The sequence below is a fragment of the Nyctibius grandis genome, chromosome 4, assembly GCF_013368605.1.
Source record: "Nyctibius grandis isolate bNycGra1 chromosome 4, bNycGra1.pri, whole genome shotgun sequence".
In the NCBI taxonomy this organism is placed as follows: domain Eukaryota; kingdom Metazoa; phylum Chordata; class Aves; order Nyctibiiformes; family Nyctibiidae; genus Nyctibius; species Nyctibius grandis.
Genome location: NC_090661.1, coordinates 31,852,675 through 31,880,115, shown reverse-complemented (window position 1 = coordinate 31,880,115; position 27,441 = coordinate 31,852,675). Strand labels below are relative to the sequence as shown.

General features: G+C 43.0%; 1 protein-coding gene across 6 annotated transcripts in view; it reads right to left on the bottom strand.

The window, feature by feature from the left end:
- Positions 1–3,393: 3,393 nt before the first annotated feature.
- DPF3 (double PHD fingers 3) overlaps positions 3,394–27,441 on the bottom strand; it is a 193,634-nt gene continuing 169,586 nt past the window's right edge. For 3 of the 6 annotated variants that reach the window (XM_068397953.1, XM_068397950.1, XM_068397952.1), the window contains exons 10-12: positions 6,165–6,277; positions 4,814–4,895; positions 3,394–3,757 (exon numbers count right to left, since the gene is read on the bottom strand). In XM_068397953.1, coding sequence (XP_068254054.1) covers positions 3,687–3,757; positions 4,814–4,895; positions 6,165–6,277 — 266 coding nt within the window. In that variant the 3' untranslated portion in view covers positions 3,394–3,686. Of the gene's footprint in view, positions 3,758–4,813; positions 4,896–6,164; positions 6,278–21,665; positions 23,815–27,441 lie in introns of those variants that run through there. The other 3 variants (XR_011047938.1, XM_068397951.1, XR_011047937.1) reach the window with 3 other exon arrangements.

Here is a 27,441-nt window from a genome sequence, read left to right as displayed (position 1 = left end):
TATTCTGGGAAGCTGCCCATTCTTGATCTGAAGACTTCAAGGGACCTAGGACCTACCATCTCCCATGGTAGTCTGCCCTGATTTGTGCTAAAATATCATTTGCCTTGCCTACAGAGAAGAGTTTTTAAATAAGTCAGAGTTTGATCATCTCAAGGTCTGCTGACAAACCTGCACGTCCTGCCATAGAAAGAGAGAGAAGCATAGAAAGTCGGAATCCTCACGTTGTTTGCTGCCCAGACCAGATCACTGCTACAAGCTGTTTCAAGATTTGCCTGACAGCAGATGGAGCTGCCCAAGTAGTTCACGCTAACGGTCATGGAGGAAGGGTGTCCCCAAGGAGGTACCAGGTGACAGGGAATCACTTCTCAGAGTTTCTAAACTCTTCCTCACCCCAATGGCTGTGCCACAACCTCTCCACATCTCGGTAAAGCGGGTGCAGCATTGTTCACTTGGTGGATCGATTAACAATTCTAAAGTGTGCCAAGACATATGGCTCTGAATGCATGCTAAAACTGTTACTGAGAGGTCTGTCCCATGCCCTTATCTTAGACCAAGCTAGTGAAGAAGGGAGACTGTAGCTGGAGCAAGTTCTCAGCATGGGAGAGCTGGCATCTCATCTGCTGCCCAAGTTCCCTGGAGCTGCCTGGCTACACAGCGACACAGCACAAAGCTGGAGAGATGAAATACAGCCAGACCACTGTGGGTAAGTACCCTATTACACTGATTTCAAATGGCAAACAATATTTTGCTGTTGAAGATATAGCACTCTCCTTCCGTCATACCTCATTAGCAATGAAACTTCAGCAAGGCCACTGAGGAATATTTCCAAACATGAAAGACACTGTTCGCTGCAGAGTGGTTGTGGGAGGAGAAAATAGTCAGCACTATGGATCAAAACCTCAAAATAGGAAAGCAGGTGTGTGCACAGAGCACAGCTCATTTAGCACTGTCCCCATCACAGAGATGGAGAGCACTGACTTTCTGCACCAGCCCATCCCACCAACAGGGCGACCTGAGACTTACATGGTTAGCCACTGCTGTCTCCCTAACACACTGGCTAAAATAGTATGCATTTTCCTCTCTATTTGATAATGCAGATATTGTCCTACTCCTCTCCCAAGGTCAATGCAAATGCCAGGAAACTGGAAGATGATGGCTTTTTTATGACGGGGCTCCTTAAGCCCAGCAGGCCTGGTAGCTGAGCACCAGCCTGAACACTAACTCACCTCTGCTGCTCCCACCACCAGCACAAGCACAAAACATTCCTCCAGTGCACGCTCTTCTCAGCTCCTGTCCCTCTTGCCAAAACACTCACTTTCCACGAGAAAACCCAGCAGTGTCCTGGTAAATACATACCCTGCACTCCTGGCCACAGCAGCAACAGGACTTTGTATCAGCCTGAACTGTGCGATGGTCCCAAAGTGCCAGGTCAGCAGGGTTCGCCCACACCAACAAATGGGTGCAAATGCTCATGCAGATGAGCTGTGGTCCCCAAGTGCTCCCCAGGGCCAGGGCAGTTCCAGGCTGGGAGGAAGACACTTCATTTTATATTTTTTTCTGGAGCTTTGTCCCAACAGGTACCAGATACTCAACGTGGGTCCCCAGACTCCTGCTTTACCCTCCCCTCACCTGATGCTCAAAGTTCTTTGTACTCTCAGCTCATCCGAGGGGCCATCACACGGAAAGCCTAAGATATTGAATGAATTTCACGGGTTGCCAGTGCAGTTGCTCTAGAGAGACTTGGTCCAATATGACTAGGATAAATACTTTCTAAACCTTACGAAAGCCTTTTTCTAACAAATAGGTTAAAATACTCCTGCTGCAGCCTGAGAAGAGGCTGCGACAGTATGTGGGAGAATCCAGCAGCTGACATGGCTACTTTCGGTGTGCAAGCTGAACAAAATGCAGAAGGTGAAGAAACTATCTAAATAATGAGGGAAAGTGCATTAGGTCAGTATAGCTCATTCTAACTAAGTGTAATTAGCAGGAAAAGGAAGAAAAATTAGCTCACCAGTATTCTTTCACCAATGTCCTTTCAAGTGTTCAGGGACATTTGATTTTGCAGAAAAGTTTCAACTGATATAAATATGCCAAATATAATCTTCAGTGTCCTCACCTACTTGTATGAGCAACTCAAGTCACATGCTGCTTGGGACTCTCATAAATTTATATTATAAACCCACTTTAATCTATGCATAGAAAGGAATATACATCATACCCAAGAAAATGGTCATTCTGGGCTACTTGGCAGTTCAGGGAGTTGCAGGTTTTTAACCTTAAGATGTATCTGGTAAAAATTCTTTAATGTACTCACTCGTCCTCCTAGTGATATCTTAAATTATTGAAAGAGACTCAACTGTAATAATATTTTTTCAACTGATGCTCTTGCTTAATGTTTCTCCATTTCATATGTAGAGGATTGTTTAAACGATTGTTTAAACAAAGTACAACTATTTCTATTTAAATTTTAAAATCATTATGAAAATCTTTCTTTTCATATTAGGTTCAGTAAACTAGTCCCTTCTTAGGGCTGGGGAAGGTTTTTTGCCAAACTATCACATTTGCCAAAAATGCAGTTGTAGATAATTTGGGAGCAAAATTATTTGAAAATTCAGCTAGAGCTTGATAATTACTTTGATAAAAAACAGTAACACTTTAGAAATGCTGGAAGTCATGATTAGGCAATTCCTGGAATAAAATGCAACTTTAAGTTGCAGAACATTTTAGTTTAGAAATTTCAAAAAATTAATCAAAAGTGCTTCTTTTGACCCTAAGCCAAAGTTGTTCCTTTTTGCAGCTCACTTTAGATTGCTCAGAAAACTGACAATTTTACTTTCTACGATCAACTTAAGATAACATTTTTCTTTTGTTCGATTTTCTGAGCTAAACAGCAAGTCAGTTACATACATAACCATTCACAATTTTCTGAACAAAAATAAAATGATGAGTCTGGACTGTATGCTGGCACCGCAGTGGGACGGTGTGCCTGAATATCCTGAAACACCGAAGACAGTAGACTTTCTTACTGTATGTATGTGTGTACATACTGGTACTGTTCTTCCTTCAGAGATACTAAAACCAGATTTCTAAAGATCTGCCAAATCAAAGCATTTGATACAAGGGAGAAAGTGTCACCCCAAAAATTTTTGATCAGTGCTTCTCTCAGTGACAATACGTTGTTCATGACCTTGGAAGTATGGAACTAACACAACTCTTAAAGCCCCCTATGAATACAGAGTGGTTGCAGTAAAAAGATTTCCAGTCAAGCCTGTGACGAGAAACAACTGGTGCTGCTCCCAGCCAAAGTACTCACCAATAATTCCTTGGGAGATATCTTATTACTTCTTCTTTAAAAAGAAGACTAAACAGAAAGCACAAGGCCACACAAAATTCACTTCTCCATGTCAATATAACCACCCTCCCCCTTCTATAATGCATGTGAGCCTGTTGCAAGCAGCAACCATGCATAGCAGTGAAGAGATTTCATCCGGAGCATCGGGGAAGTACACAATCCTTCTAGTAGAGCTGGAGGTACGGCATTAGTGACAGTGAATACCACAGATACCTCTTCCTATATTTGAGCGTCCATTTGTTTTGATGTGGGTTGTGTCTTTGTATTCTGGATGGGAATTGTGTGCTGGTATGGCAACACCAGGAGCAAAGTGTTTCTTGACTGCTGGAGGTCCTCAGGCTTGGAAGCCAAAAGCTGATGCTCTCTCTCGGAGCAGCTCCCGGCACAAATGACAACTCCAGCTCCCTGCAAATGAAGAAATCCTTCTTACAGGAATGACATCAAATCCAGACACTCAGTTTATGTCAAGATTGGCTTGAACAGGATATTAAATATTCCTAATATTGGAATTGCCTGTATTTTTCTGAAGCAGGCTCTGCTGCCCTTGGTGTTGTGTATGTAGGCTCTCTACACAAGTTACAACACAGCTGGGGTGTGCATTGCCACTAGGTGTTTTATATTTTCATACATTCAATACAGCACTTCCTAGTCAAACAGAAACCTTTAACTAATTATTAGCCTCATTTCAAAATTTTCCCCTCCTGATTTAGTTTCCTCTTTATCAAAGTTATAGACATTTAGCTCCTGAATGCATGATTGATTTGTAATTATTCTTGTCTCGCCCCTCATGTAAACCAGAGTCATTCGCACTCGCATGTCTCCTCCTCTGATTCTACTGCTCTCTGCAGATTTCAGTCAGAGAATCAATAATGGTAAGGGACTAGTTCCTCTGCTCCACAGCCAAGTGACAAACTACAACCAGTTGTAGTATATTCAGACTGAATCCCCTGCAGATGACATAACTACATACCAAATGTAATACAGACCATAAAACTTTCACGCTTCTGAGGCACAGACAGACCAGAGAACAAGGAAGGTCATTCCTCTTAATCCAGTCTGCTGACAACAGACTCTCGGCTGTTCCCGAGAGGAACACCCTGTCTGGGGCTTTCTTTCTGGGACTTTGACTTCTTAGGAAGTCCAAAATCACAGTTCACAGGAGCTCAATTCAGTTCACTAAATTGACGTGTCCAATGCCATCTGGAACAACCAAAGGTACCCATGACCTGCAAAAGAGCCATGTCCTGGAAGAGGAGGTAGAGACCAGGCAAGATTGAATAGGACATCTCAGATCACACTAGACCTCCACGTCTATTAATTTTTATTCTTTCCAGTGCTACCTGCCTCTGCTTTGCCACTGCTTCCTTAGCCCTGCACGGCCCAGGCCACCTTTCTGAAATTCTTTCCTTCTCCACAAGGACTTTATTGTGATTTTCAAAGCAGACTTCCAACATATGTTACCTTCTGGGGGCTCAAAGACTGGTGGATTCAAGCAATACATGTGATAGCCACGGTCACAGTCATCACAGAAGAGCAGCTGGTCCTGAGGCAGGGTTGTTGAGGAGACAGTAGGGAAAGAGGGAGAGAAGAGGAGAAGAGAGAGAGAAAACGATGTAAATTAGTCTCTTGACAAGATGAAAACATAAGCAAGGTAACCAGCAGTGCTCAACTAGGAACACAGAGCTGCAACATAGAGACTAAGAGAATATTTGTAATGTAAAAGGCTACACGCATCACATTTGTGCATCCACAATCAAGCAGCATATTTCTGAGAGGCCACAGAGAGCCCTTCTCATCACAAAGGCAGTTCAGTTTCTAACTGGAAAATCTCTCTGAGAGGTGGAGGACTTCCTCTCCAAGGTGGCCTCATGATGCAGGAGCAAAAGCTATTAGGCCGGGGATATGCTGGGCTCCAATGTGATCATGTGCTGGATCTCATCCCTTCAGGGGAAACCTTTCTTGTCAAAAGCCTGGACTTAGCCAGTTCTCCAAAACTCAGCTGAGTAAATGCTCTGAAACAGATGGAAATTACATGATCCCACCATGTGGTCTGCAGCTCTTTCATATATCTGGGGGGAAAAAAGCTGCTCTGAAGTATCCGTGATTCCTAACACAGAACAGCTCAAATTTATTCTGCTATAGGGAATACAGTGTTAGCTAATCACCTCCAAAGTTCTCCAGCCACTGTCAATTCTCCAAGTTTCTCACAGACTACCAAAGACCCTTAGTGTCAGATTTTAGCTGAAAACCCCACAGAGAGGACACTGTTCAGCTGCATGCTCTGGATCACAGTTTGGAAATCACTGGGATAGGTGATTAGGTGACTAGAGAGACACCTAGCCATCCCAGTTCTAATGCTTTCATGTTTCCCAAGACTTGTAATTAAGATTAAAAAAAACACACTAAGAAAGCAAGTAAAATTAGGGACAGAAGAAACATACCTGCCATCTCTTGGGTTACCACCCATTCACATCTACTCCTGACTACCTCTTGCAGGTACTACTCTCTTGCAGCTCCCTGTGACATGAGTTTATGGCCTCCAGCTAATTTCTATTGAATAAGCATGAAAACCACAAGTATTGCCATCTTAAGAGACCCTATATGCTACCCATGGTAATTTCAGCAGAGACCGATGGCTGAAAGGCAGCACTGGGGAGAAGCCCATCTCTACTTTTAGGAGTGGCTCTTCCTTGGAGATGTATGGAAGCAGCAGTAAAGCCATGACCCACACCATTGCCATGTGCTCCTCAAGGGCGGGCATGACAGTAGCTTGTAGTGATGCTTATTTGCATGAAAAGGTAAATGAACTCACATCGTTCTCAGAGGTCCCACAAAGGCTGCAGGATTTGCACTCAATGCACTGCCACTGATAGGTTTTTACAGCCTCAGTCATGTTTGTGGTGAACTGCAGGCAGGTCGGGTGTCCTGAGGAAGATCGGAAACAACTGTCATTGTTAAGGCTCACTTATTGCTTGTTAATTAACTGGTATTAAATTTTGGAACAAAACGCACATGGACATGGACTGATCACAACATGGGCTGCAACTAACAGAGGCCAAAGAGGAAAGCAGGCATTAACCCTTTCGCTGCCGGGCACAAGAGAAAAATCAGAGTCATCCCCACCCATTCCCCATTGGCAAAGCAGTTTTATTCAGAGCTCTTAAAAATTGTTTGGCTTTGGGTTTGGTTTTTGTGCAGCTTTTTTTGGAAAGAAAACAAGAGAAAGGATGAAATCAGAAACAAACCCGATTTCAGAGAGAGTCCATCCGTCTTAAAAGAAAATGGACTACAGTTTCAATTAGTGTTGTTTCGACTGGACTGAAGGACCTGTTGGAAATGAGGTTATTCTCCATTTCAGAGCTTTCCTGCCTGGTATTCAAATGGGTGGAGTAATTCTGTAAACTTTGCTTAAATGGAAGCAGTAGCATACAGAGAAGAAGCAAGACAGGATGGAGGGATACAGCTTTTAATTTTTTTTAAGAGCTCTGCCACTAAAGTTGGTTGGCACAGAAGAAACCAAATTGCACAGCTAACCTTCCAGGATCAAAACAAGAAACTGAAAGGAAAAAACCCCAAGCCAACTCCCACAACAAACTAAATGAAACGAATAAAGAAGGGAAAGCTAGCAGAACAGTCACATCTAATCGGGAAGGACAAATTGCCAGAGTTACAACCCCCTCCCCTACATGCGTGTCGACTCCAGCTTTGCAAAACAGCGGTATCACAGTAGCAGGGTCAGTAATGGGCTTTCTGGAGGGGAAAATACAAAGAAACAAACAAACCAAAGGTAGGATCAGTGTTCCTTCTGCAAAACAAAACAAGAAAATATACCGCTGAAATAAAGTACTGTACTCCCAAACCACCCCTATGAGGCTCAGGCAGTTCCTAAGTCACCTGCAATAAGCTACTGCTTGCCTTCTTGGAAAGCCCTGTATTTAGCATCCCTCTCTGACACAGTAAGCATTAGCACTGTGCATAGCCAGGGGCGGGGGCAGGGGACAGGGACAGCCAGTTGCTCATCTATAGAAAAACTAGAAATACAGGTATGCACATCCAGCACTACCACATGCTACTTCTAGAAACTTACACCATCAACTGCACAGGGTTTTTTCACCTCTAGCCAATCTGCTCTTCTTAGGCTACAGCAAATGGGTAGGAAAAAATCTTTTCCACCTCCACGACCCTAAATGTCTTTTTAAGAGTGGAGAAAGAAAGGTTGCTTCTCCAATAAGAAAAAAAAGGCACGACTATAGTAGATGAGGGCATAGATGCACTGTCTTCATTACCAGACCTATCAGCAATAAGTTGCTGTGTTGTCACATCAACCATCACCATCCTACAAGAAGCTTCTATATTTTCTAACCAGTGAAGCAAACAGTTGCGCAGAATTGCTGGGTAAGGCAATAATGCTGTAGGGAATATATTTCCCTTATGTGCCCACAACAGCACCAAATGATGTAATAAGGATTTTTGTTCTCCAGTTGCATTTGCATGGTAGTGATACAAAAACTATGCCTGTCCAGCAAAGAATTGTGTGTACCTAAGTTATTACGGAAATTGAATAGAAAATAAAGGAGATATTTAAGGAAGGAGGGATCAAGGACATTGTTCATATCACTCTTAAGCCTTTGAATAAAGAAATGTTTTGACACAACTGATGAGCTCAGACGGGCTAAGAAGATCAATGGGTTTTGGAGCCCTTGAAATGTCAGTACAAAACAAGAGTCAGATTTTACTGAGATTTACAGTGAACCAAGTCGAAACTAAAGTTCTGGGGACCTTGAAACTGCAACTGTCCAGAAGGAGATTTTGTGACATGATACCGTTTCTTGCTGAGAGGACCTTGTATGATTTCTGATACTACCAAACTAGCAGAACCTGACATGACACTGAAATGTTCCTCCAGATCTGATTTACAGCAAACACGGAACCTCATTCCAACACCAGTAAATAGAACAAATGTGCCACACTACACATCGGGGAGGAATTCATCCCAACAGCAGCAAGGCGGCTTCCAGAAAGGTTGTACAGTGCTGGAATACATCACAGAAAACAACTCATACAGGGAGGTGAGTTGATCAGAGTTAAATAGCTTCAGTCACATTTGAAAAGAAATGGAAAGAACGGACTCAAACTTTCAGAAATAAATCACATCTAAATGCATACAGACATTCACGTGCTCACTTGCCTGCGTTACACACATTGCTCATTGCAGCAACTCCAGCTAGAGACTCTCCCTTTCTCAAACGACATGAAGGTCAGGTTCTGTTCACTACTTTATCTCTGTCTCTTCGCAGCCATTCTTGCTCTCTTCCAGCTATCAGTCTTGACTGTCTTGTTCCTCATTCGCCTCAAAAACACCTCTGCAGGTTTTCTGTGCTGCTTCTCATATCGATGGTGCCTCTTCCTTGAAGTGATCCATCCTATTTTGCAGAGCCCTTCTTAAGAACCACACCCACCACAAGCCTAAAAGAAATGGGCTCTTGTGGGTTGAGGATTGCTTAGAAAATATTAATAGTGGAGTGAGGGCCACGGTGGCTTCTTTTTAGCAGCAATGTAGAAATATTTTGCAAAAATATACCAATTTATTCACTCCATTGGGCTCTCTCTCCTAATGCTGTGACCACAAAAGAGTCCAACAAATGTCCACAGTCATGTCTGCGTAGCTGCAAATTGCTCTCTGTTAGCCCAGGGCTTATGGCATGTCTAAAGGAAAAAGAATATCTCGCAGACATGTCTTTCTTCAGCCTCTAAGTCAGATCATCTTTCACATTAAAAAACCTGCCTTGTGGTACCATGACCCCAACCTAATGTCATTGGAAAGACTATTTTTACTTATGCCAGCAGCGTGATCAGGTACTGTAGCATATGGCAAACATGTCAGTAGATACTAAAATATTAAAATTCTTTTTCCTGCCCTCCTTGCTCTCCTTCACAGCTTCTCTATTTTCCTGCTACTTTGGTTCAAAGCCCAGTGTTTTTCATGACCTACGAGAAAATTCACACATCCAAGACTTCCTGGAGTGGTGTTAGTGAACACCATCCCTGCTCCATATCACAGCACTTCTTGGCATTCCCTCTGTGGCAGAATACCTGAAGACAAAGCCCTGGAGTTGCATATGGCAGGCTACTATATGTAGATTCAAAATCCCTTTTTTTTAAAAAAAAAAAAAGGCTAGTTCAGCCCACAAAAAATTTTGTTTTACACAAAGAGCAGTCCGAAATGTGGTTCAAGTTACAGACACTGTGGTAGTGCATGAGCCAGAGCTAGAAGTCTTTCTTTCTTAATTTTATCACTTATGTGGTCAAGATGAAGAAACAGTCTTATTTCACTAATCTTGAGATAAACGGCATTTGCTACAGCAAAGGTGTGCAGCAAAGAGCCTGCAGCTGGAACTCAGTTAATAATTCAGGCAGTAGCTCAGCCCTGGCAAACCCTGGATCACTCTCACATGTCTGTATCAGCTCCGCAGATCTAACAGGGGGAAGAAGTAACACATATTTATGGTGTCACTGAAGTCAATAGACAGACCTCTAAAATACACCCTGGGAGCAGTTCTGTTGAAGGAGAAGGTGATATGTTAACATCGACAGTTTCTAATCTACCATAACTATTCTCTACCTAAACTTTTGCGTTGCTGCAATAGCTATAAACAACATAGACGATAAAACTTGCAGTGAGAAGGTTTCCACAGCTCATCCCTTTGTCTGAAAGCAATATTTTAAGGTATAGATCAGGCCTGAAAGCTTCCTCATCTTTGTCAAAACTCTCCTCTGAATCTGAACCCTGTGACTGAGACCATATTTTATAGTGACACCCATGTTTCACATGCCACTGGCTTTAATTGTACACTATGTCCACCAGACATCTGGTCAGAAGCGGGGGGGGACACATTCAGGGACCATTTCTTTACTCTCGCAGCCGGTGCAATTGCAGACCGTGGGTAAGGAGAATTTTTAACATAAATACCCGTCCCCCCCCCAAAAAAAAATAATCTAAAAATCTCTTCTGCTTACACTGGCTGTATAACACTAAAGACCAAAACTGACATTACAGGGCAGGAGCAATCTGCTGCTCCCAGGCACTCTGTGACCAGTGAAGGCCGTAGAACGGCTCATTAGTGCTTCTTCAATAATGGATTCTGCATCACAAGATTAATTGCAGCCATGTGCTCTGTCACACCCGCCACAGACTATTTAAGTTAACAATCCAATCTCCAATCAATAATCTTTTTCAAACAAAGCCAGAGATTATCTTGAAGGAAAAAAATAAGCAAAGACTCCTTTTTTAAAACACATGTGAAATTATTTATATAGAGTAAAAGGAATTTTCACCCAGTTTCGAATTCTTTCCCTTATCTTCACTGTGTAGTGGTGGGCTTTTTAATCAATATCGTAATGAAAACCCCAGGGCTCCTGGCTATATCACATCAGAATCTATTCCATAAACTATTCAGGTCTTTAAACAACTATAAATACTTATTACAGACATAATGACCTATGTCACATGAACACCATCCAAATAATGGAAGTTTTACATGCAAAGAAATTGCAAAATTTCCTCCTGCTAAGATTGAATAAGCATTGCTATGACCACTGCCATCATTAGACAGAATTATTACCATTATTTTTACAAAAGAAGGGAAAAGTAACTTGTAATTCTAATAAGGGATATGATTTTATAGTTATGATATAAAAATTTAGCCCTCATTTGTCTGTCTAAGAATGCATGCTTATAGGTATGTAGTGTCAACAACAGATGGATTAGAAAGGGCCCTTAAAAACCCAAACCATTCAGCCACACCGAAAGGCTTGGCTCTGCCAGAATCCCAGGGCTCAAGGAGCTGCAACTCTCAGAAAAAGACCAAACTTACTAAGGGATGAGGATGGGGAGCTCTTGGCGTTTTCCTGGCCCTTTCCATCTTGCAATGTCAAGACGCTACAATGCAGGGACATATGCCTGCCTGCTCAAATGGAGGTACACATAAACAGAAGCCTTCAAAAGTGTTTGTGGGGTGAGGATCCAAGGCACCACCTGCCACAGTACCTCTGTGATACAGGGAAGCAGGAGTATTTCATTACAGAAAAATTATAACAGATTTCCCAGTGGCCAGGGCAGGAGCGAGTGTCAGAGGCTGCAGGTGTCAGAGGCTACAGGTGAAGAGCTCTTGTTTCACCCGCTTTGGCACAGAGCCCTACTGAATCCGGCTTCTTAAGGAAAGCAAACAAACAGACAAGTCAGTCTCACTCATAGGCACCATTTGGTTTCACTACTATTAGACAGAAGAGGAGGAGAGGAAATATTACCCCCATGAATTTCTACGTCCTGATGGAAATGAGAAAAAGGGGCTGTTTCTCCCAGTGTCTGAGGCAGTGTGTTCCAGCACCGCCAACTCTGCTACAGAAGGGAGTCTGAAAGGACTCGAGGGCCTTGGTGAATAGGCTGGTCAGTCTGATTTGGTCAGAGACCAACTCTCCTCTAATCTAATGTGCCGCAATATGCCAGTAATTGTGGAAGAATTAACACCTTTAATAATTGATGGAGCTCTGAAACTATTCAGCTGTAGCAGAGCTTATAGTTCCTATTATTTCATTTCCTGGCCCTATAGTCCTTCTGGCCAGGATGGACAGAGCTTAAACCGAGCCCGCAGAAAGGGAAGGGGCACTCTGCTGCATTAGCACCCGGGACTGGCAGCCAGCTGCACTCTGGAGGTGGTGGTTTGCTTCTCGGTACTGCCAGTTCCAGTGGAAAAAGAGACATAAATTACAAGCAATTGCTCAAATATTTGACACTGGTAGAAGAGAGCCCACTTTAATTGCTCACCCAAGGGACAAATAAAACCCCTGTGCAAAAGATAGTGGTTCAGTCCCAGTAGCAGTTAGGCAGGTGTAATTGGAGTCGATGGGAACGGAAAGCAGGACAGACCTGTGTTTGAAAGAAATTAATACCAGAGATCTCAAGGAAGTTATAAAATGGTGGGGTGTGGAAGGTGGCACATGCAGCTCGCCCTCCTGCACTACCCTGCTGTTGCTTTAGCCATGCAAACACCAAAGGGCACAGGGGGAGTGAGCTGCTATGGAAACACCCCTCATCTCCAGGCACTCCCAGGAAAATTTTGTTGCCTGAGGGAAGTCCGCCCACCAGCTCACCTCACACCCAGCTTTGACTCTACAACGTTGCATAATTTCCTCAAACATTTTTAAGCATCAAGAGCATCAACTAGGACAAAGAGCCTGAGCTACAGAGGGTACATTGAGAGCAGAGCGTGGCTCAAAAGCTGCTCACGTGCATAAACAAAATGAAGGATCTGTGCGTACGCAGCCTCATGTGCACCCAGAGAGATTAGCCGCAGACAAGGCAGAGTAACTCTGTCACAGGGCAGCGGGAGGAGCTGGGTGGGATCTGGGGGGTGACCTCCAGAGCATGCACAGAGAGAAGCCAGGAGTGAGTTATTCTGGGCATCCTAATCATTTGTCAGTCCAATCACTCTCTCCCCACACACCATCCCCTTGGTAGCAGCAGCTGCCACAAGTCTTACTACTTGAGAAATGTTTTAAAACAGTTTTACTGTGATAGGTTTGTGTGTGCCTTTCCCTGCGTAGCCCCCCTTCCTCAGCATGCACAGTCCAGCCATACGTAACTTAGCAGGGAGAAATGAAAAACAGAAGTTACAGATTTTGAAAGCCTCTAAAAACTGCTGACAATTAATTTTGCTGTATACAAATCACTGCTCTGGGAGAACACCCTGATTTGGGCTGGTGATGCTGCAGGCAGGCCCTCTGCTCTGGGCTCAGGTTTGCCAGAGGGAGGACAAGCCCTCCTGGGGTGCCCGCTGCTGTGTGGGGGTCCCCCCCTGGCCAGGCACACCTGCCCCTCCAAAACTGCCCAGGACAGGCTGAAATCTGCACCTCCATTTCGTATCGTCTGGGGGCTTGGGCTGCGGCAGATCTGGTGCAGAGTCTTGCTCCTCTATCTTCCCCTCTGAAGCCGCACAGCGGGAATTCAGGCACCCCCTGACACACGCTACTCATCTCACTGCAAAGACACTGTGATAACACAGAAGTAAGGCGGCAAACTGGGGTCTGTGCATTTGCAACCCAGGGGATCAGTAATCACTCCCAAAAAAAGCCAAAGGAAATGCCACATGCCCGCAACATCCCATCTCCAAACCAGCCAGCACCCTGCTCCCTCCTCTTCCAGACTGGCCCCTATTAGCCACTGCTGGCTGATGGACAAAATGGCTATTTCTTGCCTAAGAAAAACAATGTGGAAGCACTCAAATAACCTCGTACTGAAGCATCAGCTTGTTAATGCACTGGTAAGTCATGCCAGTGCTGTACAATTCCTGGGGGTGAATTAGGTCAGAGTGACCTCCAGAAAACCCACCAGGCTGCATTGCTGCGCACTGCATTATGGGTAATGATCTGCTAATTGCCAGGAGGCACTTGGGCTGCTTACCAACACCCAACAGGAAGGAAACCTGCCTGCAGGCACCGCACGGACTCCATATGCCAGGGACACAGCTCCTAATAACGAGAATAAACCCATTTATAGAGCACAAACTGGCCAGGAGGACGGGCACCGAATGCTAATGCTGCCCAGCAGGTACAACTTGCGGGGGTCGGCTGCGTGAGACCCCCCCAGCAATACCGCCCGCACGGTGCAGGGCAGGTTTTGTATTTCGTTGCACGGTGAATTAGAGGTGAGGTAGATGGAGATGAAAATGCAGGAGTGGGAGGAAGGCTGCTTATCCAGACAAGATGAATCACCACAACCTGGAAAGCCAACATCCCCTTTGCTCAGGGGACATTTTTGTTACTCTTCAACAAACTGCAGTGGAAAAAAACCTCCAGCGCAGCTCCGACCTCGTCGCTATGCACTGCAGGCTCCCCAGCCAGGCCAGCTCACACACCACAGAGCTTTCAATCAACTGGCAGGCTCACTAAACCCTTTCAAAATGAGCAACCAAGCAAAAATACTTGGTCATAAACACTAAAAATAGGAATGGAGGATTGGGTTTTGTTTTGCTTTTTAACTTGGTGAAGCCAGTTCTTCCAAGTGCATTAAATCCACCTCCCTGGCAGCCCATTTAGAACATCTCCTCCCCCCTGGGAGAGCCAAAATCCCCAGCTATAAAGAGAGGAGTGGAGTGGTATTCAGGAAACGGCAGCCTGAATAGCCTTCTGTGAGAGTGTTACCTTTGTTAAAACCCCCTATAAAACAAGATACTAGCTCTGCCCCTCCTCCCCTCCCTTTAACCTGAATGAGGACACTGCTACCTGCTTGAGCCCATGTCTGCTGTCCAAATGCCTGATCCTTCCCCAGTATTCCCAGTGTTAAACTGCCCCGCTAACACAGACAGACGGCAGCACATCTGCGGGGATGCCCAGCGCTGCCCAGCATACCTATGTTATCAAGGTAGTTCTCGAAAAGACTGGCTCCAGCATTTTCACGCTGACCCGACAAAGTGTGTCTAACCCAAGCTGGCAGCAGCAGTGGATGGGACACGTCATTTCCCCAGGGCACTCCGACCAGGGCTTCTCCGCTGGGATTACACGGGAGAGTGCGACAGAGGCAATGCTTCATGACGTGGGCACCTCCTCACTAAAAACAGGCCGTGTTCACCCAGTCAGGTCAGAGAACATCAAGACAAGCTCTCTGCACCGCTGCGGTCCTCCTCAAGCACCGAGGGCTTCAGGGAGAACTTCAGAGATGATTTCACCCAAGGGCCAGGAAAAAGCCATCCCATAAAAGTAACTGTTGTTTGAAAATGGGGTAGGCTGGGTTTACGCTGATGAATTAGGGGACAGGAAAGGGAAAAAGGACAGTGTTACTAATCTCTGGACAAACTTTCATTCTAGAAAGATTAAGGAACTACTGTAGACTAATTCTCTGCCAGCACGGTTCCAGAAATTTCAAATCAAATGGCAAACTCCAGAGAAATTATTGAAATGTCATCATTTTAATATTAAATAAACTTAGCTATGCAGGAGAAACCATGCCATTGCATAGGCAGTGACCTCATTGCTGTTACATGAGGTAACCATGTATCATCCGGGTGAAGAAATTCAGCACATGATGGATAAATGGTTAATAACCGATGCAAACACGCTGTAAATGCAAGAGGTCTGACTTTCCCACACAAGCATAATTTACACTGTTGCTAATGTGATTGTATATTCAGACGTAAGTAGAACTGCCTCACTCAACTAAACACAAACAAACCTAATTTAGAGCAAGTTACTTTAGTCCCTCGTTGATTTAAAGAAACCCTTTCAGCTGTTGCATGGGCGGTGCTCTCCACGCACACTCTCCATTGCTTGTAATGCAGTGCCAGAAGCTGGAAAAGTCCCATCATCTGCTTATTTTTTCCCTTCTCTGTTAGTTAAACTCCTTGTTTGGTTGGGAATTTCTAAGTGCCAATCAAGATTTCATCAATATGGCAGCCAGTTTTCACTTCCCCATCAAAGTCCCAGCAACATCAGTATCTAGAGGGAAGTAAGAGCTATAACTGCACCCTGCAGAGCATCAGGACGTGCTCAGTGGGGGGCTATGTGAAATGTCTCCGTTTACTCTCTAAAAAATGCAATTTCAGGGTGATCTAACCATCTGAGTGAAGGAGTGAATTTGAATGAAGTCGTTTCAGTCAAAAGCAAGTGGGAGGGGAGAAAGGGTTAAGAGGCAGCAGAGGCAGAGACTGATTTTTCAGAAAGGGGGAGACATTTTGTGCCAGTGTTTCACAAACAAGAAGTCGGACTTCCATTTTGGAGCAGTACTTTGCTTCGAAAGTGAGCTCGATGGAATTGTTTTTAGGAGAGGGAAAAAATACTCACAAATGAAATGTTTCATTCAAGCCTGAGCACACTTGGCAGTGGGAAAGGGTCGTTTCATTGAGAAAAAAGAGAAAGCATTTCGTTTTGAATAAAACCAAAATCTTTTCTCCTCACCAGGGTATTTTTCAGTTCAGTTATTTGAACAGCCTTTTTGAGTAACTGACCAACAAAATGCTGCCAGAGACGCCAAAACAGTAGGAATTTTTTTTGTTTGTTTTTCACTGGAAAAACACCAGATTAAAATCCATGATCTGTTTTCTCAGAGCTCACCAGACCTTCCACCTTAGATCAGCCAAGTCAGAGTGTGGACTATTCTTTAACCTGTACCAAGCGAGTAGCGTTGCTTTAGCCTACACAACCAATACTTCATAGCAGCTAAATATCACATCAGATTAAACAAGAAATTAGCTAGTTCCATGGCAGTGGACACAAATGTCCCTCACTAAACAGTTCACTAGTCCTGCTCCTTTTCAGCACCAGAGGAATTGCTTAACAGAGCACAAACAAAAGCAGAACATTGTCGTATTTAATGCCAGAAAAAGATCTTTCATGGTACTGTGGGGATCTGTGAGTCTTCTGACCCTGCTCTTAGCTGGCTGCCACTGGCTAGCAGGACTGTTGCTCAGTAGTTCTGTTCATGGCAAAGAGGTTGGGAAGTCCTCACCTACAAGCTGGTCTGACCAGGTTCTAGGCACCCCAAATCCTCTCACCTTTAACAGCTGTTGAGGGTGTTCATCACCTGGGACGTTCACTGTTAAGTGGGATCCCATCACCCAAGAGATGTTTGGCAATTCTCAATGATACCTGCACTGAGCCTAATGGGGACTAGTTCATCCTCACATAATGCCAGACTCGTAAATATGTAAACAGTCACAGAGGAATCTAATGGGTGCAGATGTCCTTAGGAAATGCTTCTCCATTTTTCTCTTTCAGATCGCTTGTAAAATCTCACCCTTAATGGAAGTGAGGAAGGGATCTTGGAGAGCTAATTGATGAAGAGGCTGACCTGGCCTTGCAAGGGAAATGAAGCTCCCTAACCCAGGGAAGGTTGTCTTCTCTAGGTGAAGGAATACATGGCTCTGGACCATCTGGATGTCTAAAGGGTACAACAACAAACTGAATTCAACCCAGAGAGAGTTTGTGGATAGTTAAAAACTCTCCTAAGCCTCCAGGCTGATGGACACATTCAGAGACACAGTCGGTGTGGAAAGACCTGAGAAGAGCTGGGACCTGTTCTTTAAGAAGCCCAAGCTCAGCTATCCCAGTAACAGATGAAACTTCTGAGCCAAGATGCAGCTGCAGAATCCACTGCACCATAAAACAAGTTGTTGAGCCTGAGGAAAAGGCTGGAAAGACTTTAGTGTTGTTTAACACATTTAAGCCACTCCCAGCAGAACACTGATGTGAAGCAACTATGATTTGTAGCAACAGGGGAAAATTAATTTCTCAAACATAGGCTTAAAACCACCCCATGTAAACTCCACCACACAAAGTGCTACATGAACTTGAAAACTGTCTCACTGGCTGTCTGACACTAAAATAAAAGTACCCCTTTACTGACAGCACAGCTTTCAGCTCTTTCCCATCCAATGACTTCCTCTCACCTTGGAGAGCTGGCCTCAATACTGACTCCTGAAATCATCATATGAAGAAGTTAATGGCTGTTGGCTAATGAAAGAAATTCAAATTAGTAAGCCATGCCTTCAACAATGCTTGACAAAACTCTTTCCAGCATTATTTGAAATCTCTAGTCTGTTTCAAAAAAGAATGCTATATCTGAAAGATTTGGTCACGTTCATTCTCTTCCTGCAGTCCACAATGAAGCCACCGACACCAGGACACTAACAGCAAAGACTGAAGAAACGTAATGAGAAGGGGCTTCAGTCCAAGCAAAAAAATGACTCTTAACACCTCTGCAAACCTAGGGATAAACTAGAAGGGCTTACTGAGAATTGGTTACGGAAGATGAACAGCATCAAGAAATGAAACTCCACTCTGAAAAAAACCACTCAGCATAAGACATTGAAGGGAGGCTACGTCTGCTCCTGCTCAAGAGGTACCATCCATCAGCTGGGATCCCAAAGAAGGAGTACCCCCCTGCAAGCTCCCCAGAGTGGCTGCCTCTCTCAGGTAGGCAGCAGTAGTTCCAAGAGCTTCAGCCCACCACCCAGCTTCAGTGTTCAAAGGGTATATCGCCTTTTCCATAGCAGTGCCATAGTTGGTTTGTAGGCCATCCAGAGCTACCACAGCTATCTTAGACAACATTAAATAAAACTGTTTCTAATTATATCCTGGATGGCAATATTAGCCACAACACTGTGCTCCAGAAATCTGTGCTTTTTTAAAGGTAAATGCCATCCTTCTCCCATCATGGTGCACACACCATGGAATCATGAAGAATTACAGGGTGCAAGGAGAAAACTTCATCAAATAACAGATGATATGGTAAAAGATTCTAACACACACAGCAAGAGCATTTGTTGAAACAGCAAAAAATGCAGTCAGGTCTTAAAAATATACTGGTGAAATTACGATGCCACAGATGGATGGCTCTCATCTTAAGTCATTAAAAAAAAAGATAGGACTAAACTGTGGCAAATGTCCAGCTTTGGTGCAGCAAAGGAAATACAATTTTACAATAATTTCCAAGGGACAATGGAGATCTTACACATATCAAGCCACAATTTGGACAAGCCCAGCCAAAGCTAAAGGGAGTAGTCACTGCTTATGTGCTCTGCTACATATGCTTTACGTAGTCAAGGTCCTACTCAGCCATCTTCAACACTAGGGATGGGACGGGGTACAGAGAAGCTTATGCCATTGCTAATGAACATTAAAATCTTGGTTTTAGAGAGAAAGGGTTATGCGTTTTTTTTTCTCATCTGTAGGCTGATGGATCTGATTACAAGTAGGGCTCACACCTCCAGGATGCAAATTTAACCAGATCTTTTTTTCCTGATTCCAGGCAAAAGTTTGGAATAAATCTTAAACCAGTGCAATATTCTAGTTCAGATCAAAGCAATGCAGCTGATGCCATTTTCAGCCCACCCAGAGAACTGGGGATTCCAGCCCTCAACTTTGCCAGCCTTTGGCTCAGTCTCAGCCCAGGGAAACTGGCTTTGGGGGCACCCATTAGCTGCTGCAATGCTGGCATACATTTTTACGCCCTCCTCCTGCCATGCCTGACTCTCACCAGCAAGAACCCTTCTCCAGACAGGAAAATAAGATACCTTCCTAACCAGCATGCCAACATAAATCTGCTCTGGGGCTTAAGGAACAGTGGCATTTCTTTCTGTTCAGATAATTTCTGCAAAATTAAAACTTTCCTTTAGAACATTACTATTTCCAGGCCTGTGGCTGAAAAAAAAAACAACAAAAAAAACCAAAAAACAAACAAACAAACAAGCAAAAAAGGCACAAAGATGTTCAAAGTAATAAGACTTATGCAGAGTTGTTCTCTGGAGTCTGACAGCCTGTAACAATAGCTCTGCTGTGGTGGGAAGGATCCCATTCATCTAAACAGGGTGTTGACAGACATCCATAAAGGCCAATTTCAACGTACACTTTCATTCCTGGTTACCTTAGCAGAAACGTCTAGCTCTGCTCTCTGCATCCATCACACTGGGGACAATGAAAATGACAACTGAGTTAGAATGGGAGATGACCTATTGAGCAAGAAAAGTGCACTGATGCCACAAGCAGTTTCCTTCCTTCCTTTCTTCAACTTCCCCTTTTTTGATTTGTCAGTATTCAGCCTTGCCCTCGGTCCAACCTCCATCTGGGTCTCTCTGGCCTATGCAGCACAGCAGAAAGCTCAAGAGGAGCTAGGAGAAGAACAACAAAAGCAGCAATGGCCGGGGGCTCAGGATCTGTCATCACATACCCTCCCTCCTCTCTCTGCTTTGGGGCAAGAAAAGAAGATTACTTGCCCCCTGTGAAATCCCTACGGAAAAGTAGGGATTTTTTTTTGTAAGCCTGCAACTCAGCTTATTGTGAGAATATCTGAGAGCAAATTGCAGAAAGGAAATTGGAAATTGCTAGGAGGGGCTTTAAAACCAGCAATCCTATTGCCCAGTATGCGCTCTAAGGAGAGCATCATAGCTACCTTCTCAGCATGGCTCAGAAATAAGGTTAGCACCTTACCCCTTCTCCTCAGCTGCCTCTGGCCCCAAGTGCCCAGCAGGTGAAAAGGAAGGAAAGACCTTTTTAGCCACAGAACAGCTGAGGACAAGCCAGTAAGGAGTCCAAAAGCTGCTCTATCAGATCCCAAACAGGTTCCCAAGAGCTGAGGACAGCAAAGGTATCTGAAACTGCCTTTTGGTTTCCTCCTTCCTCCAGTGAATCGGCCAAAGGCCTTGCACAGGTAAAGATAAGGTCTGAAGGCAAGCAGTGAAGTTTTCAAGTCATATTCACCTGAAGAAAGAGTGAAGAAACAAAACACTAATGGAAATTAAGATTACACATGTGAAAAATAAAACTTTATAGGAAAGGCTATAAAAGAAGACCAAGAATAGCTAATTCTCTGGTGCAAAGACACACACTCTGTCACTCACAACTGTTAAAAATTAGGCAGGTAAGAGCCCATCTATACAATTCTGTACAATTCCTATATTGCCTGACTGGATTCATTTCTGACATGTTCTTTAGGACTTATTTGCCCTTTAATCTGCTGAGGGGGGCAGTTCACTACTCTAAAGAATCTGTACACACAGCAGAAGAGTAAAAACTACATCTCAGCTGCTATTTTGGCAAGCAGCTGCCAAACTAAAAAGGGCCATCTATAGCCTGTACTGGTAGCAGAGAAATTGATGGGAAGGCAGAGGAAAGGCAACAGAGCTTCATAAAAATGACAGCAGGCCTATTAGGGAAGAGGACACACAGAGTTTCCTAGAAAGATGGCATCTAATCTGAAACAGTATTTCCTCTTTCCATCCTATACAACCATACTACTAAGCTAATGTGTGTGTAAAGGGAAAGGGAGGGTTCATGCCTGCACTATGAAATGCAGAAAAGCGAACCACAGTTTCCAGTTACGCCGGTGACTGGATTAGAAATAGCATAGGTAGGGTCAGGACTCCTTAAGGCAATGTCACTAAAATCTGTATGAAAAGCTCTAATATAATTCAGACTCCATCTTTGAATCTAAATTAACTTAATGCAACTCCATTGATCTCATGGAGAAGGTTATTAAATTACAAACACATTTAGGAAGATCCTCTATTATCACCAAATTATAGGAAACACTCTTAAAATTAGTCCTACACAAAAGCAGTATTTTATTTCCTGCCTACCTTCACTATAGCAAGCAACAGGACCAGTTTCTGTAGTCCAATGAATGGAGAAGAGAAAGTAAAAGAGAAAAAGGAAAAGAATTCTTGGTTAACATCAAGCTTCATTAAGAAATACAAAACAAAATCCAGGGACAAAAGTCATAATTTACAAAATGGAAAAGGGAAACAAAATCAATAGAGGAGGAAGTTTTATTTTAAGCTTCAAAGAGAGTATTATAAACAATGGAGAGCTTAGAAAAGTATATGTACAAGTATGTTGTTCAACAATGTCTTTTTAAAAGAAGATTATTTGCACTAAAAAGGACCTTGTGGAATTGGTTTGATAAAGTAATATTTACAGAGGAATATACAGTAGGGGGGTTGGAAGCAGAACTTTTATTTGGAAGGAACAGTAACAAACTGAACACAGACCCTACAGTTTGCAAATCTTCATTACAGTTGTGCGTCTTGTTACATTTTGATGAAATAAAATTTGATTTCTTTTTTTCTCTAGAGGCAGCTCACCACTGCAAGTTTAGAAACCAACAAAACAAAACCACCCTGCTAAAGAGCCCGATTAGGACATAAATTTTGTCATTTGACTTAGTAGGAGCAGGACTCAGGTCTACCAGATATCTTACATGGTTATTTTTGGCCCTGTGTGTTAATCTGGGAAGAAGCAGGAGAAGAGGAAGGGAGAAGAGGACAAAATCTGCTGCTACTGTCATATGAAAAACCTCTCAATGATGTGAGTTTGAGTTTTAGGTGTGCAAGAAACATGATGCAGGATCAGGATCTCTGGCAGCTTCACCTAGTCAGGAAGCATTTTTGGTATACATAACTTTTTCACTCTGAAAGCCAGCATAAACCACATTAACAAAACCACTTTTTCTATCTATACCCTGGGTCTCTATCAATAGGTACATCTGGCACCCCTGTTAGAGGAGAAGCTAATCTCAGAGCCAAGTCCAATACCCTTCTCCTAGGAGACAAGGCTATCCTGCATCCTTACTAGACTGTATCACACATGACAGTGAACAGTCCTGCACTATCCACTGTGAGCAGATTTGACAGCTGACAAAATCCTCCAGTGCTTGTACGGAGCAGAACACCTTATTTCACTGAGAAGATGTCTAACAACTTAGAATTCAGGATGTGAACATCCCTCACCGCTGCCTCACAGGACAATTTAAGATTGTAGCTGCGGGAACTCACATTCTTCTCCTGCTGAGTAACCTGTGTTGCTTACTGCTGACATGCGGGTGCACCTGTACACTTTTCAAAGTCCACTACCACTTAAGAAAGGGCTGAAGTACACAAGGTTTCTACACATGGCACCATCCTTAACTCCAACAGGAAGATCCGTGCCAAGAGCACTTGAGCATTTAGATACTTCCCTTACAACCAACTCACAATCAGCTGTGGAATTACCAAAGCAAAAAATAATACTAAAATTAACAGAGTTGTTTTCCTTTTATAAACCCCTCTTTCAGCAGAAGTATTTCACAGGGTTGCTCAAGAGCAAACCTCTTTTACTGTGCAGAAGAGACATATCAATCCTACTGGAAGAAGACAGTCCTTTGAATTGGACACAAAATCTGGTAACAAAAAAATCCAGCCACTGAGCCTGGTCTTTGCTGTTTCAATAGGTTTTGTTCAGATTTGTGCCTAACACAGCACAGCAAAGTAAGTTTTAAGCACCTAACAGGATAATATTATTAAGGAGAAAGTAAACCAGAACAATCTTCACTTACCACATCCAATTTGCAAAAAACAAAGATACCCAGCACATGTATGAATGGCTTCTTTAAAGTAAGAGAGAGAGCAGAGTTGATCTTTATTTTCATTATTTAAAAAAATTTTTTTCCTTAAAGTAAATATTCAGTCTTTATTTTACATTAAGTGCTTTTTAAAATTTCATGTCTTCACAAAATTGCATTTAAATTTTGAAGTAAAATGTATTTCAAACAAAAATACTGTGCAACTTCAGCACTTCTTTTCTCTCTTAAATATTGAAATAAATAAAATAGTTAAGTCTTTTTTCAGGTTGTTTGTTTTTCAGTCAGTTCTACTGTAGATCAATTCCAGTTTGACCTGGGTTTATACACACGCTTAAAAGAAAGTGAAATCAAGACTTTAAAAAACTTCTTTGTATTGCACCAGCTTAGGGCATCCCCAGAACTTCTCTCAACAGTTGGCAATTGACTTCCCACAGTCCAGGCTCCTGTGCCAGATGAAACATGGGTACGGAAGGGTCAGGGCAAGGAGAGGAGAAGTATCAAAGCATGCTGGCTTCTCTCGGTCTTCCTCTGAAATGTCTTGCTTGAAGGATGCTGGAGTCCATGAGGGCAGGGCTGACTGCAGAGGGAAAGGCAATACAAAGTAAAACTAAACAAACTCAAACAGTCAACAAAAGCAAGTGTTCAGAAAAACACAGAAGCAGCACAAACCAACCTTCCAATGCTGCTTGCATTCTAGTTCTTTGAAAATGTATCTCGACAGACTCAGTTTCAACTGACCGGGGGAACCATAAGTGAACACAACACAAACAAATAGGATATGAAGGAGCATATCCAAAAGAAAGGCACCAAATGCTGTCAATCTTTCTTTCTGTGAACATCATTAAGTAACCTTCATCATTCAGTTTAGATAGCTGTCTTTTAACTAGAGGTTAAGACCTTTGCTTATGAAATCCTCTGATCACCTTGCTATCTTACTAATTATTTGTACAGAGCCACAAGTGTCTGCAACACTGCACAAAAAACATTTTTAGAAGTCTGAACGACACACATAGGGTGGCAGTAATGTGATAACTCCTGTAAGTAAGTGAAAGACTGCATTTTGCATTGCATTTAATCCATGAGTTGACTAAATTACATACTGTTAAGCTCCTGAGTATTAGATAGCCAATAAAATAATCTCTTTATTTCCACAAAATGCAAGTGCCTCCCCCCATGTCTTCCCCACACCTCTCATATTGGTTCTGGATGACACAAAGGTCCAAAACCTTAGGAGCTGCCAGTGACCAAAAGAATAACTCAAATACATGAACTGGCAGCATTCCCTTAACAGGGCTATCAGAACTTGAAATTGCAACTGCTGGGTTTTTTTTTCTAAATGTTATTACAACTTGTCTTCTCTAAAATTGGCAACTTAGCACTCATGGAAATACAGACAGGGACATGAAAACAGTTCTGACCCAATTTCAGTATTCTATGGTATTTATACAGGTTGGGTTTTTTTCAACCGTGGTAGATATCTGGCAAAGAGAACAAAGGTTGGTAGGGTTTATTGTAATGGCTCGGTCAGCAAAAATTCAGCCTGGCCACATTCTTGCATTGTGAGGATTTGTCAAAACAACCCCATGCCAGCATGAACACATGCATGTGCCTCATACTTTACATACACTCATAGCTACAAATTTTATATAAATAAGAAAAAATCACGGAGAATAAGAAATGTGTGTTTATTGGAAACATCTACGTATGTTGCAGCTCAAAACACACTGGGCAGATTTTGCAGCTTTTATAATAACTCCCAGTGGGGTCAATACAATGTTTGCTTGAGGAATGATTCAGTAAAACTTGCCACAGGGAAGAGGCAAATTGCATGAGGAGCCAGGCTTTGAAAGCTCCATAGTTTGATGGTATTTGAATTCTAATTTTAGGGCCCATCTCAAAATATCATTGCAAAAATTAACCAAAGAAAGGCAAAGCAGGCAGGAGAGAACGCAGTGGTGCCCCGTCACAGTCTGGACTCAGTGACTCTCTGGGTGCAGTTCTCATTTGCTCTATGGATCAGCAGGCAGCAAACTGAGTCTCTGTGTTCAATCAAGAGCCTAAGCTGAGGTCTGTAAAATGGCAAACTGGAACTCAAAATGAATAACTAATGTAAAAGCTCAAAGGCAAAACAATGCGGGGAGGGGATTCTAATAACACATTCTGATGAAACAAATGGCCATCTCGGAGCTTGGCCACACCATACTAGCAAGCATATTAACAGTGAGGTTTCATTCAATAAAAGCAATAGCTAAGAAATCCCAGTGCTAATCCTTCTGAAGCCAGTGGCAAAGTTCCCTCTGGACCTTGTTTCAGCAGCCTAGGCTCATCATTTATGACCTTACCACATATGTACAACGTTATTCCAAGCAGCATTACATATACAAGCAGTAAATACCCAACCCACAAAACTGGGGGGCGCCTGAGTGGAGGGAAGAGATGCAAAGTGAAGCAAAACAGATTTCAGTTCCACCCCCGTTCTGCCACATGCCTCATGGTCTCCTTTTGCTTTTTAACTGTTATGCCAGAATCCCGTATTTTCTTACAATTTTCTCAATATATATTATCATGCTTAAAATTTTATACTGTTTTCATGCAAAAGCTGAGGTCTGTCCCTGCTAAAATGTCAACTAATTAAGTGCCACAAAAGGGAATATGCTAAGGATCAGTGCATATTCTACGTAGCCTTTCTTCCCCCTAATCATTTGCTCAAGCAGCACATCACTTCCTTCTTTCTCCTGCTCCCATCTGTGAATCAGAGTTTGCAGAGGGTGGCTCAGGAAATCATGTGTCTTTTCTAAGATCCTTTAGTATGGAGCAGTAGAAAGGTGCCTGAGGAGACAGCTCACACCATTAAACACCATTAAACCAAAAAGCCTGAATTTATGGCCTGAAATGAAACATCCCTTTATTCACATTAGAGCTGTCTTATTTTGGTACATGGTTTGTGCGGGAGCACATGTTTCAGGAGAATCTTTAGACAGCCTTGTGCTAACCTTCCTCTAATAAGAAGGACGTCTTTGGAGGAGGACTGGAAGAGCCAGGCTTGTGATTAGTTGAAGGACTCTGCCTTCAAAGATCTCCTTATGAAACTCAGAACAGCAGGTCTCACTGGACTGCTGAAATCACTGGGGAATACAGAGCATCACATTCCTTTCTGATTTTGAAGATGACTGTATTTTTACATACAACCCAGAATTCACATTGAAAACTCTCTTTATGCCTTCCTAGTTTGGTTTGGGACTTAAGTGTCTTTGAAGATACAATTGACACTGTGCAGTTCTCTCACTTCTGACCTGGCTATGCTAGTGTCAGGCTTCTCTTTTTTTTTTTTTCATTGCACTTACGAAATCTCCTCCTATGTATTTTCTGCCTCACTAACATCATCATCTTCCCCTCATCCATTTGAGAGGGTCTCATGTAGCAGCCCCTTTGCTTTGCTTTCATCTTTAACTTATGAGCTACCAACCTTCTTTCCCTCTTCCCAGTCTTCACTCCAGCAGTACCTGCCCTGAGAATATTTCATTCCCAAATCAACACTCCATTTAATATTCACCGTTAGCACTACTTTACAACCTAGCTTAAACAAGTACTCTTTTAGCTTCCATCTCTACATCTTAATTTCCTCCCTACGATTGATGCTTTCCTATGGTCAGTGCCACACTGCTCAGCCTGCTGGTCTAAACTCATGTTGGTTATCTCAGTCTACTCTGCTCTCTATAACGATGAATTTATTTTACCTTCCTTCCTCTCTCAGGACTAGATTGAACCAGTGACCATCCACATACACATTAATGGTATAAATAACAGTGATGGATATTTTTCTATGCTTTCTGTAATAAATGTCAGCTGGCAATTTTTATGGACTCTATGAGCTGTTGTGGCTTTTTTCTGATGGTACTGTGCTACCCAGTTGTCACAAAGATGGGTGGTTAGGTTGCGAAAGGATTAAGACTGTATGCATTGTTATAGTAACTGCATTTGTGAAACTAAATCAAGACTTAATGAATTATGGGCATGTGATCATTGTTTGTATTCCAGAAGAGCCCAGAATGTGTTAGGCATGGTTCACAAAAGACAATGGTAAGGACTCCACTTGAAAAAAATTGTATTTAGAGTATGCCTATTCTGCAACTGATGCAGTGAGTGGAGTTCTTCAGAAAGACATATGTGGGTAGGTTTCAGCTAGCTAGCTCAGGTGCTGTGA